The sequence below is a fragment of the Lotus japonicus genome, chromosome 4 (genome assembly GCF_012489685.1).
Source record: "Lotus japonicus ecotype B-129 chromosome 4, LjGifu_v1.2".
Taxonomy (NCBI): Eukaryota; Viridiplantae; Streptophyta; class Magnoliopsida; order Fabales; family Fabaceae; genus Lotus; species Lotus japonicus.
In genome coordinates, this window is record NC_080044.1 from 13,414,289 (window position 1) to 13,428,274 (window position 13,986).

General features: G+C 37.9%; 1 protein-coding gene across 1 annotated transcript; it reads left to right on the forward strand.

Moving 5' to 3' along the window:
* The first annotated feature begins 252 nt into the window (after positions 1-252).
* Positions 253-3,882, forward strand: LOC130712334 (protein FAR1-RELATED SEQUENCE 5-like). The gene is made up of 4 exons (XM_057562172.1): positions 253-274; positions 1,129-1,193; positions 1,282-3,699; positions 3,829-3,882. The coding sequence occupies exons 1-4, from the start codon at positions 253-255 to the stop codon at positions 3,880-3,882; spliced, it is 2,559 nt and encodes an 852-aa protein (XP_057418155.1).
* Positions 3,883-13,986: the final 10,104 nt, after the last annotated feature.

The window sequence follows — 13,986 nt, forward strand, 5'->3', positions numbered from 1 at the left end:
GCCTACCGTGGGATGTTTTCTAACTGACCCACGGTGGTGCAGTTTGACTTGACCTGTTGTTGTAGGTTGATAAAGTGTGTTGACCGGTCATAAAACACTAATTTTGCATTTCACCCCACAGTTGTCTGATTAGGTCTCCTTGTCTTAAAGTAACCACATTATCATTAAATAAAACAACAATAAAAGGCAAAATAGAAGTCAAAATACCTCAGCTTAAAACAAAAGTGAAAATACCTCTCAGCTCAGACGAAAATGAAAGCTTCTGATCTTGCTGGTTTTTGTTCTTGATGGTGGAAAAAATCGATCGTTCTTAGGTTGTGTCCTCGTGTAACGACGGCTTTGTCAGAGATTTCGTCGGTGAGAAACACAGTCGGTTGCGTGGGTTGTGCGTTCGTCGAAGTGGAGGAGGCACCGAGCCAGTAATCGCGTCGAAGGATAAATCTGGGTATGTACTTGTTTATTATTGTCTTGTACGATTGATTGCTAGTTGAAGTTAATGATTGCAATTTGAAACTAATTTGAAGTTATTGATGTTTAAGAAAAGCCCTAATTTGAATTAGATGTTGATGTGCATATTGTCGTTCCCGAAACCCCAGTCCAGGCATTTGTGTCTCTGTGATGCATCTTTCTGTAGATTAAGCAACATTTGTGACAACACATTTGTGCCCCTGATTGCTTATTGATGATCAAATTCATAACCCTGACAATCCTGAAAACCCCCCAGTCTGAAATCCCCAATATGTTGTTTAACAAGTGAATTAAATGAATTGGGCTTATGATGTATCAGTGTATAAGGGTCCCCTTTTGACAATTTAGCATTCGTTATTAAAACTGCAATGTCTTGTTTGTGTTTCCATGTTTAGGGTTTGTTGGGTTCTTATTTGTGGCTTTATTTTTGTTATAAATATCTATGTTTAGTCTTACTTGAAACCAAATAAACAATTTTTTCTGTTACTGTTTATTGGTGTATTTTTATTTATTTATATATAGCATTACAGTCCCCTGATACATTTACCCTATTGTAGTCCAACTAAAGATTCCAATTATGTTTACTAAGTAGTGGAAATAACTGTTGCTGTTCAAAGCTTTTGGGAATCTGCTGATGACATATATTCTGTTTCCTAACAGGGAGTGGTTTTGAAAAGGGCATTAGAGGAGGAATGGATTTGAGTGATGAAGAAAATTCAATTCAGGTTTGTTAAGTTGATGTTGTGTATTGAGTGATAAAGCCTTAATTTAAACTTGATGATTATTCAACCAATCTACGGTATTTATCTACAGGGCAATGATGAAATGACAACTGATGATGGTACACAGTACGGGTCAGATTATAATGAAGAGGATCAATACTCAGATTATGACCAGCCTGATATGAATGAGTCACCATACAGTGATTCAGATTCCTCAAATTTGTCAGACCATTTCTATGGTTATGGAGATGAGATGAACAGTGATGCTGAAGAAGATGATAACGCCGATGTTGAGGACATAAATGTGTCATTGCCTAATGCTGTTCAAGGTATGGTGAAGATTGATAACTTGCAAGATATACTTGGCATTGATCTAAAACAGTTGGTTCCCCTTGACTTGATGAATTATGAGTTTCTGGATAGTGAGGTGGCTTATCTTTTCTACCACTGGTATGGACGAGTAAATGGGTTTGCCGTGAGGAAAAGCAGAAAGATTCACAACAAGGAGGGATTACTTATACAGCGCAATTTCGTTTGTCATAAAGAAGGCTTGCGTGAAGACAGGGGTTTGACTATGGATAAGCGTCAGCGTGAACCAAGGTCAGATTTCAGGTGTGGGTGCACGGCGAAATTCCGGGTACATGTGGATACTTCAAATGGTCGGTGGTATGCAAAACTGTTTACCGATGTGCATAATCATGTGTTGGAAGAGGATAAAATGTGTGGCATGATAGCAGCCCACAGGAAAATGAATGAGTCAGATATTCTGCATATGAACAACATGTCACGGGCTGGTGTAAGTACTCCTCATATCCACAGCACATTTGCCAACCAAACTGGGGGATTTCAAAAGGTTAGATTTTCGAAAGAAAATATGTACAATGTTCAAGGAAGACAGAGGAGAAAGAAGAAGAAGGATGAGCCATCGAAAAGTGATGCGGAATTTGCAATAAGTTATATTAGTGGGATGGGAAGCAAAGATCCATTACTGTATTGTCGGCACATTGCTAATGAAGATGGAAATCTTGATCGCCTTTTCTGGAGTGATGGGATAAGTCAGCTAAACTATCAAATATTTGGTGATGTTGTCGCCTTTGATGCCACGTATGGAAAGAATCGATACAAATGCCCCTTTGTTGTATTTTGTGGAGTCAATCATCACAACAAAAGCACAATTTTTGCTACTGCTCTGGTTTCGAATGAGAAGATAGAAACGTATGTGTGGTTACTTGAGAGGTTTTTAGAAGCTATGAAAGGAAAAGCACCTATGTCTGTTATTACTGATGGTGACAGAGCAATGAAAGCGGCCATAAAGCAAGTGTATCCAAATGCCCACCATAGATTATGTGCATGGCACATCCTTGATAATGCTAGAAAACATGTGCATATACCTGAATTCATTACTAAGCTAAGGAAATGCATGTTTACGGAGTTTGATGTGTCTGAGTTTGAAGATCAATGGGCTGCGATTGTTGCAAAGTTTAGGCTTGAAGAAAATGTTTGGGTTCAGGAATTATATGAAAGGAGGATGATGTGGGCTGCCGCACACATGAGGGGTCGGTTCTTTGCTGGATTTAGGACAACATCCCGATGTGAAGCATTGCATTCTCAGATTGGTAAGTTTGTGAAAAAGCGTTATAACCTTACTGAATTTGTACAGCACTTTCATCGTTGTTTGAACTATCTGCGGTATAAGGAAATAGAGTCTGACTTTAACTCTTCGTATGGGAAAATTGTGCCGAAAACAAAAGTTAGAGACTTAGAGAAGTCTGCTGCAGCCCAGTTTACTAAGGGTGTATTTTTAAAATTCAGGATGGTACTTGAAAGGCTTGGAACAATGATTGTGTTAGGCTTTGAGGAAAATATGACATGCACAAATTACATAGTGACAAACTATCCTGCAAAGGACAAAACTTGGCATGTGTCATATCATGAATCCACCGTTCAATTTACTTGTTCATGTTATAAGATGGAGACCCATGGGCTTCCCTGTGATCATCTAGTTGCTGTGCTGGTGTATTTGGGTATTAGGGAAATGCCCAAGTGTCTGGTGCTTGATAGGTGGACCAAATCTGCAAAGCATGGAATTCGGGCTGCATTTAATGATGACACATTGTATTGGGATTCTCACAATTTGTGTCAATACTCGTCTATGGTGGATCATTGTCACTATATGTGCAATTTATCTCTAGTAAATGATGAAGAGATTCATGAGACCCGAGCCATGATTGCTAAGCGTGTTCAATTTTTAAAATTGAAGTATGAATTTTCAGCTCCTCCTAATGGTGCTGTTGGCGGGGTGGGTTCTGTCCGGCTGGGCAACCCTACACCAGCTGTTAGAGATGATATTACACGCCCGTCAAAGGCGAAAGGCAGGCGCCCGAATAAATGTAGTCGATGTAAGGTGGCTGGACACAACAAAAAGTCATGTCCTCAAGGCCTGACTGGCGGTCGTCATGGTGTTGGCACTTCCCATGCTGGGACATCTAATAATCATCCTGGCAATGAGGTTGGCAGTTCAGATTTTGTGACTTAGTGATTATAACAGGTACGTTTCAATTGTTATAATTTTACCTCAAAAGTCTAAGTAATTGTGCAATAGCATTATGGATGATTAATCTTTGATTTATTTATGCAGAATTTATTTGTTGCGGGTTTTGTTGATTATGGTGGTTTGTCAGAGGAAGATTAACTGCGCGTCCAAAAGTCCTAACTTGGATGGATATTCTTTAAGCATCCTCTTGTTTTGTAAAACCTTAATTAGAATCTTATTTAAAGTTGACAACAGTCCTGAAAATGGTGTTGGTAGTTTTACAGCCATTAAACTGTATTTAGGCTCTGTATGTAATGTATGTGTTCAACCGGTTATAACCGTACACTTTGTGATTTAGCAACTGTTTATGAAAAATATTTTGGGAGGCATTCAATGTTTCCTTTGTTCATGCAGTTTCAGTGGCTAGTTTCAGTCATTCTATAATATCTCTATGTGATGAAGCGGGTGGATTTTTTCTTCTTTCTATGAATGAAGAACTTTGAATGAAATGTAGTCTAGTGAATTCAGGATTTGGGGGACTTGATACTATATCCTTGGTCTGAATTTTGGTACATTTACATGTTTATGATGTTGAAGACAACTCTGTATCTCCTCTTGTTTGAACACTGGTGTCAAATTTTGCAGTTTTGATTTGTATGGCATGTTGTGGTTCTTACAGGGTAGTGAGTCGTGTTGTAGGAAAATGTTGGTGAATTTATTCCATTGCTCCTACAGTACATTGGCAGTACACTAGGAAAAAGGTTATTTGCATGGTGGTTTTGCCATTGGCAGTACACTATACATCTCTATTGCATTATGGGTCTGTATTGCTCTTGTTGATTTGTGTCTTTTGGTTTGGATGTCGAGTACATAATTGGGTTATTTATGTAATATGAACCTTTTTTTCAGAATGCTTTAAGTAAATAATTGACTTTCAGGCTAATTCACATTGGTAACTTATAAATATCAAAATGGTGGCCACGTGAATTCCATACAGTTGGCAGCAAGTTCCACAAAAGAAATGCATGTTCATAAACATACTTAGTACATCAACACGTAATTAAACATAATTATACATAGCAAGTGTCTTACACAAAAGGATCATCATCATGAAATAGACTACATCCCAACCTATGGCAGCAAATCACAGTGGTAATTTCCCATACAACAACTTACTCTAGGCGACTTAAAGCTTTACAAAATTTCTGCCCCACACATGTTTCTGGTTTTTCTGGGTAGACAACAAAATTTACACATCCCATGGCTCCATAACTGCGAGTACACTCAAGCAGAGAGCAAATTATGTGGTGCAGCATTTCATCCTAGTACCACGATGTTTATCACACAATCCATGACAATTACATGGCTAGTACTGCAAACATAGTTATATATACAGCAGTTCAAAATATAGTCATTTAAGCATTCACTGTGCACATTTGCTGCTCATGGCTTCTCCCTCAAACGGTGCTGGTGAGCATCATGTGCATCCAGTGCAGATCCGCTCCTGTTTGGACTTCATCCCTGAGTTCGTTATGCTCACCTGTGATCACTTTCAAACCGACCCTCATCCTAATCATCATCTCCTTCAACTGCAAACAATTCAAAACAACATCAATACCAACTTCAATAAGTGAAGTTTCCATGCATTTCGTTTATTATAAGTGGGTTTGCGCAGAGTTTACCACTCCAACAACATTCGGTGTAAAGTAAATTTCCATGTTCATCCAAGATAGCACCCACAAAGCAGAATCCTCGCTGCACAATGGAAAGGAACTTTCAAACAAGTATCATCATGTGCAACCTTAACATGAAGCATTTTATAACCATGCAATTGTCACAAACCTTGATCCACAATTAGGGATTCCTCTGGCCTCTATAATAGGCCAATCTCCCCAGTTTGTTGCACCCTTCAAGTAGTCTGCAGGGTAGTACACTGTTTGTAGAATTCCACTAAGAGCCCTAGCCTGCAAATACAAAATTCATGAAGTTAGTTTAGAAGATTTACATACACTATAAATCCTTTAAATTATTAATGTTAGGCCAAACATTTAAATATGCTAACACCCACCACGGCCTTATATGTGTCTTCCCTGCCTCTAGTCAAATGTATGCTTGCGTTAGAGTCAAACTTGTAGATCTTACGCTCCTTCACAGCTACTACCATAAGATGCCAATGGCTGCCTAACTCTTCAATAGGGACATAAACCTGTAACATTCAACAAACACAAAAAGAAACTGTAAACATATGAAAAACCTTATATACAACTTGAGAATATGTAAACCAAATGGAGACCACGCAGCTTACATGGGAAAGGTTTTCGAAAGGGTGCATCCATGACAGGGCATATTTGTCAGTTAGAGCTTCTATTTCAGTACCCATATCGATGTCCTCCTGGATCATCAATACAAAATTCCTATTATACGCTTTTATTAATTGGTTGAAAGAAACCCAAACTCAGTTAAATAGTAGCAACCTAAAAATACTCGATAGCAATACTAAGTGAAAGTAGTCGAAATAAATTATATCATGTATAATCGTAATGGAATTGAAGGGTAGGATCTTTTACCGCAAAAGAAGGTGGCAGGCACCAGATGCTATCGATTTCCTTGTTCTGCTGATGCCATGTTATGGCTAGAGCACTCATGTTGATCACCTAAACAAGGAGGTCAAATGTTAGAGTCATATAAAATTGTTTCAATGCCTTCATTGAGTGTCACCTTAATAAAGTAATTAGAAAGCATTATTGCGACCACGCACCTCCTCTCCCACAATTTTCGGAGGGCTCAAGCAATCAAAGTCTCTTCTGACATATGTGGTGTTTCCTAACTTGAAAAGGCTCTCACTGACAACAAGTTATATCACATTACATTTAATTACATATCAAATTAAATTACAGTATTTTGTAAAGAAGTGTAATTAACAATACTCTTTACATGATGGCTAAATCGTACCTAGGAGACTTATCGGGACTGAATATATAAGCACATGTTTGCAGCTCTCCTAAGGTTAGTTTCATATCAGATGTTGGCTTGAATTTGCACCTTACATACTGTTCAAATATGAAGCATAATTTTTATATTAAACTTCAATATGGTTACAGTGCAATATTTTCATTTAACCTATAATTCATAAAAAGAGTTTGACTTTTAATATAATTTGACCTTTGGTAGGGTGGTCATTTGATTCTTTCCTTTCCTTCCACTCTCTTCCCCAGCCAAACCTTTTCCCTTAGATGACTTGCCTTGTGGTTTGGCCTCTGATATGTTGATTGTGGTGGCAGTCCTTTGGAGCTTTGATGATGTGCCTGCACCTTCTCTTAGGGGAGTGAAGGTCAACTTTCTAGTTATGTGATGGGCATCTAGTCCAGCTTCATGGTCTCCAGGTGTCTTTGACATACAATTAGTTAAAAATAAAACATTATTTAGATTTCACTATTTATAAATGTTATATGTACAGCAAGTGATTGAAAAATAGAGGAACGGTGTAGAATGTACCCTTATTTCAACGCCTCTAGAAATTTTTCTCCATGACTTTGCTCCATCCAAGTTCTCCACTTCACTAAAATAAGGGTCAGGTATGGGGACGGTTTTGGCGGCTCTCTTGCGGAAGTTGAGTTCACCGGACTTCCCATGTGTAACAGAACCACCGAGTTGCACTTTTGGCTGATCCTCAGAGCTATCAGAAACCACAATGTTGATTTTGGGAAACTTTGTTTTCGTTTTAGCAGTTGCAGGGGTCACATCTTCAGCCAGCATGTTTGCCCTCCTCCCATCCCCAACGTTGTTAAATTTGACACCACACTTGGTACAGTTACCAGGTCCATGTTTGACATCCTGTTCGGTTTTGAAGATGTGGTCCTCAAGAGCATCCTGAATGGACCTCGTGATGGTCATAGTCTCCATGGTTACATCTTCTATATCTATCATCCTTCTATTTAGATTCTGTGACAAATACATAAAGGTAGTGTTTAATAAATAAGTCAAATATGCAACCCAAATAAGGAGCACAAACTATATTTTTATGAAATGAACATTAACGTTGTGTATTCACCTGAATCATCTCCGCAATAAGAGTTGGTGGAGGGTTTTCAACAGTATGCTCAGGCGCAGTTTCATCTCCATTTCCAACGACCGGGGATGACTTGTTCTGCACATAAAGAGAACCCAAACTCTTACTATGTTTGTGTGTTTCCATTTATACATGTACAGCAAGTTTGCATATCTGAATGGTGTTGGTATATACATAATAGACCATAAAGCCATAAGGAACTTGTAAAGATTTCTTACACTCGGTTGGTTCATGGGAGTAGCATCCATTTCAAGGTTATCATCGTTAGGTTCATCATTTGGGGGAGGAATACTGCAAAAAAAAGGTTGATAGATGACGCTGTAAGCTCATGAACGCATGGTGTAGCATGTTCCAGCTTTGTATATCAGTGTGTGAGTAAAAAATGGCTTACCCCCAACCCACGTCCATGTCCTGGTCGTTGGATCCCATCCCCATTTCATAGGTTTCCATGGAATCTGAGCGTGAGAGGTATACCATGAGCAGTAGCGATTGAAGCAGGAAAGTTGCAGTAACGGTGAATGTTGTATGAAGGTGGTGAGCCTCTCTTTATGGTAACCCTCTATTTGGCTTTGAAACAAAACAATATTTTATTATGTCATCATCAGCTCATACTCACACGAATGAGATATTAGATATTATATTAATTTACTTAGATATCTCCATTAAGCATTTAATGCCCCTGCTCTGATTGGTATCAAGGAGACATTTTGGCTGCCCATCATCATGTACCAGGCGGTGTAGGATAACCCAATGCCATCTTTTTATGACCCATGGTGAGTTTATGTCCTACATAACACATATCAAGGCTACATATCACCCATTATCTTCCCAACATCCAATCAGGAGCTGCCAACATGGGTTTTTATGTCCATTATGTCCATAGTTAATATGTTATGAACTTACTATTAGAGGCCTACTATTAGTGCTAGGTGTTGATTCACTGACGAGTACTTTGGAAAATCATTTTAATAAGCTTTTGTATCTAATAACAATACTCACATGTCAAATAATATGTTTATGTAATGTTAGTAGTTTTGCATAAATATCATTTAGTAGTCTTGAAATTAAGGGTTTATTGTTCGGTCCTTACATGCTTAATTATATTGAAAGTTTCATTCACTAACAAGTAAGAACCTTGATTAGCTATATATATTTGATTGCTTTGGTAATTGTTTTTGTCCTGGCTGGTAGCTATATATAATTGATTGCTTTGGTTTAGGGTTAGACACAACTAATTTTAGGTTATAGGTTTAACTCTCACCTCACTATAAGTCGAACAGGAGTAATCTTTTATCTCATAATATTATGAATGCTTTTATTTTGAATAGGAGTAATCCGTTGAATAGAAATGCTTCTAACAAATAATACGGATTCTACTCATAGTGTATTAAGGGTTGACACAACTACCTTCAGGTTCTACATTTAACTCTCACATCACTATAAGTCGAGTTCGGACCACCCTGAGGTCAATAAATCTTAGTTGATGGCCAACCCTACACAGGGAAATGTCGGATAGTCTTAAAGTAATTTATCTTGTTTTACATTATTTAAAAAAAAAATAAATTAATGGTTTGAGTTATTCTCATCATTTTATGAATGCTTTTATTTTGAATCGGAGTAATCCTTTGATTAGAAATGCTTTTTACAAATCATACGTATTCTACTCATAGTGTATATATTAAGTATATATATATTAATTCTACTTTAATTTTGTTCAGCGTATTTAAGACCATTCTCATTTAAGGCACTTAGGTAGTGTAGTTACTGTAGTATGGCTTAAAAAATGTGGGATCACATAGATAACCATTCCATAATTTTCATTAGCACACAAAGTAATATTTGGCAATAGCACACAATAGCATTCTAAAGTATGAACCTTCAAAAGAGTTTTATTTTTGCCAAACTAATATGCAAATATTTGTGTATTATTAAATAGATTAATTAGTGCCTTTGCAAGTCCACATTGAATGCATATCTTCATGCAGTTGTGATGAACCCAGCTAGGGAAAACTCTATTTTGAAGTACTCATCATAACTGGAAGCAAACAGTTTAATAACACACGTATATATTACACTACACGGATTAAACACACTGGAGCAATGGTTAGGCTACCCAGAACTCACATATAGTCAAACAGAACATACACAGAATTGATGAAAAGGTCCTAACTTAGGTCCTAACTTAAACGTTCATGAAGCATAACTAAGAGAATTAAAAACACATGCACCATCCATCATCAGGGATACACCTATCACAATTACAGCTTGTAAGATGACACCTAACTATCTAGGATAATAGGTTTAACAATATTACAAACTGACCACCTTGTTTGGTTGCACACACACCATACAGAGCTCATCCCAGGACCCCCTTCATTGCTCTAACCTTGTGCTCAAGAAGTGCGATCTCTTCAGCCATTATGGTGATCTGTTCGTCCTTCTTAACCGACTGAGCAGCCATGTTTGCCATTTGCTTGTCCTTCTCTTGCTGGTCCACTTTATAGTCTTTTACCCGCTTTCCTGACTGATCAAGCAATATTTTGAGCATGAGCTTCGCTGCACTATCGCGAGCATCTTCATGTGCAATGTTGTACTTTCCAGTCACCATTGTAGGCCTGTATAACCTTCCTCTCGCCACAGCAACAGTGTACCTGTGGTGAGCAACTCCTGCAAATTGTTTTGTGTCACACAGTCCCCACAGGTGGAGGTAGCTCCATGGCCTAACAAACGTTTACAAGCAAAGCTTCAAGGCTAAATTGAACAACATAGTCTTCTGGGCCCGTGACATCCACCTCATCCCAGACATCAAACTCGTCATTCATGCTTTCATCTAGTAAAAAGGAAACACAAATTTGAACATGAAAGATATAGCATTGGTCATGGACTGTGTGCAGACAATGAACTTAAAAACATGCACAAATGTAAGGGCACACATTACCATTCAATGAAAGAGCTGCGAAAGGGATGTTGTTACTTGAACTTGGACCCCCACCTGCAATCCACGCTTCAGCCTCTGGCAGTCCTACCACCGGCGGTGGTTCCATTGGCTCGAAGTCGTCTTCTCTATTTGCAGCAGATGAAAACTTTAACCACGCAGCTTCTGCTTCCTCGAAATTGTTGAAACCTTCATACGCACATCCACTAAAACGAACAACCTGTTCCTGGCAGTCAATCCAGTCTTTGTAAATCCCAGCATTCCTTCCTCTGTAGACAAATAGCATTTGTTCTTTCCAACCATGATATGCAAGTAGCTCTCTTTGAATTACACATGAGATCTGATATAAAACGCAGGGAGAAAATGAATGATATAGATCACGTAAATATACTACAGCGTTGGATATTATTGCATTTGCACTGAGGTTGGTGGGTAACCTTATATTATTAAATATGAAGATATGTCAATTAAACTTAGCCATTAAACTTTGTCTGATTCTCTCAACCACCTTTCAAATAAGCATTCATGCATTATAATCCAAATGATGGAACGTGGCACGTGAACCATTTGGTCTTTCTGACAACACAAAATTCCCATTTTCATATTATATTGTCATCTCCATGTGTACTCAAATTTATTTCCATATGTACTCAATGATGTGCATCTACTTTATTGACTCCAAAGTCATTCAACTGGCACATTCTAATTGTTCAACTGTAGCTTCCATGAGGCAGTCTAAAAGAGTCTAAAATGGTAACCCTAATGAAGAATATTTGAGAGTATTGGATTTCAAATTTATTTATTATATATGTGTTTTATCCGTAAATGGCTTACATACCATGCTGCATTCAACATTCTTTAAAAACATGTGCATATACCTTCTAGAATAAAATTAATAAAATGATTCATTAACCAATGAATAATGCCTAAACCTCTAAACCAACCACGAATAATGTTGTGTTGACACCTCTTCTTGAGGTGGACGAGGTAGAGGATGAGAGAGATAGGAAGAAAAGAAAAAGTAAGAGAGAAAAAGTATGAGATGTGATAGATTATAAGAAGAAAGAGATACAAATAAACAGAGGTGGAAATAAAGTGTTTAAAAAGTGATATAGAGTGTAATATATGATGTGATGTGACTCGTAGAAAGAGATAGAAAAAATAAAAGGTGTAAATAAAGTGTTTTCACTAATTAGTGGTTCATGAATCATTTTTGGTTGATAAAATTATGAGTAATGATATCTACATAACACATTTTTTAAACACTTCATTTCCACCTCTTTTTATTTCTATCACTCTCATCTTATCATCTATCCATCTCATATTTTCTCTCTCTTACTTTTTCTTTTATTCCTATCTCTCTCACCCTTCCACCTCTCCACCTCAAAAGAGAGGTGTGTATTAAACATTACTCATAAAATTATTATCAATTATTTGCCTATTACAATATAAACTCAACCAATTGATAATACTGATGAAGGTGTGATGCTTTGGTGTGGGCCACGGGTTATATACTGAATGCATATCATTTTAGAAGACTTTTTTAAGACCCTCGTACAGTTTCTAGCTTCAGTGAACAAGGTGGAAGGTGCCGTATAGTCACCTCGTCTGTGACTTCAATAGTGACCGTTGTCACATTTCCCCAATATAGTATAGTGTAAACGTTGGGATATTTTTCAGTTTTTCTTTTTTGTAATATCACCCACCTGCAATTCCGTCCCCCAAAGCTTCCATTTGAAGTAATCATCTCTTTCCTTCACTCCCGCCAGATTTTTGCAATCTTTCTGCTACTGAATCGCGTCTCTCGTCAAGTCCTGACATACTGCCAACCCGACATATCACGTAAAAGGGGACAGGAAGATTGACATAGATGGGATGGACATGTGAGACCTGCGTTTGCTAAACTTAGTTGCAATCCCTTAGTTACAAATTTAAAAATACTGCATACTTAACAATTGGGACATGCGTGACTTCAAACTTAGTTACATGCCTTTAGTTGCATATTAACCACTATATTAATTCCCTAACGAAACCTGGGCTTACAACCTGTGGATTAATTTCAAAATCATTATCAGTTTATCACAATTGTTACTTTTAAAAATAGGTGACAACAATTGTATACATCTTTTTAAGAGGTATAATTTTACACCACTTGTTTTAACTTATTATAACGAGTCAATAACATTCAATTATTTAAAATTATTATATAATAACATTTTTATCATATTTAAAAAATACAATAAATTGTGTGGACTTATTATAACCGGTCAAAGTAAGTGGTCTACTAAAATTACACAACTTAAATATGTGATTTTTTAGTAGAAAAATACTTCAACCGTACTTTATGAATAATATTATGTACAAACCTCTAAGATGATCTACATAAAGAGGTGGAGGAGGAGAGAGATAGGAATGAAATAGAGAGAAAGTAAAGATGTAAAAATATGATTTGATTGATAGAGAAAAGAGAAATAGAGAGAAAATAGAGGTGGACGACACGTGAGAGGTGTGGCAATATAATACTAGCGACTGAGCAGTGCGTCACTAACATGATACTAGCTCTCGACATGTGCTTCGGAGCGGAAAGATACTTCCACACTTGACTGCTTCCACCTGTCCTGGTTCATGATCAGCATCACTAACATGATACTAGCTCTCGACATGTGCTTCGGAGAGCGGAAAGATACTTCCACCGTACTTGACTGCACTTCCACCTGTCCTGGTTCATGATCAGCATCACTAACATGATACTAGGTCTCGACATGTGCTTCGGATAGCGGAAAGATACTTCCACCGTACTTGACTGCACTTCCACCTGTCCTGGTTCATGATCAGCATCACTAACATGATACTAGCTCTCGACATGTGCTTCGGAGAGCGGAAAGATACTTCCACCGTACTTGACTGCACTTCCACCTGTCCTGGTTCATGATCAGCATCACTAGCATGATACTAGGTCTCGACATGTGCTTCGGAGAGCGGAAAGATACTTCCACCGTACTTGACTGCACTTCACCTGTCCTGGTTCATGATCAGCATCACTAACATGATACTCTCGACATGTGCTTCGGAGAGCGGAAAGATACTTCCACCGTACTTGACTGCACTTCGTCCTGGTTCATGATCAGCATGATACTAGGTCTCGACATGTGCTTCGGAGAGCGGAAAGATACTTCCACCGTACTTGACTGCACTTCCACCTGTCCTGGTTCATGATCAGCATCACTAACATGATACTAGCTCTCGACATGTGCTTCGG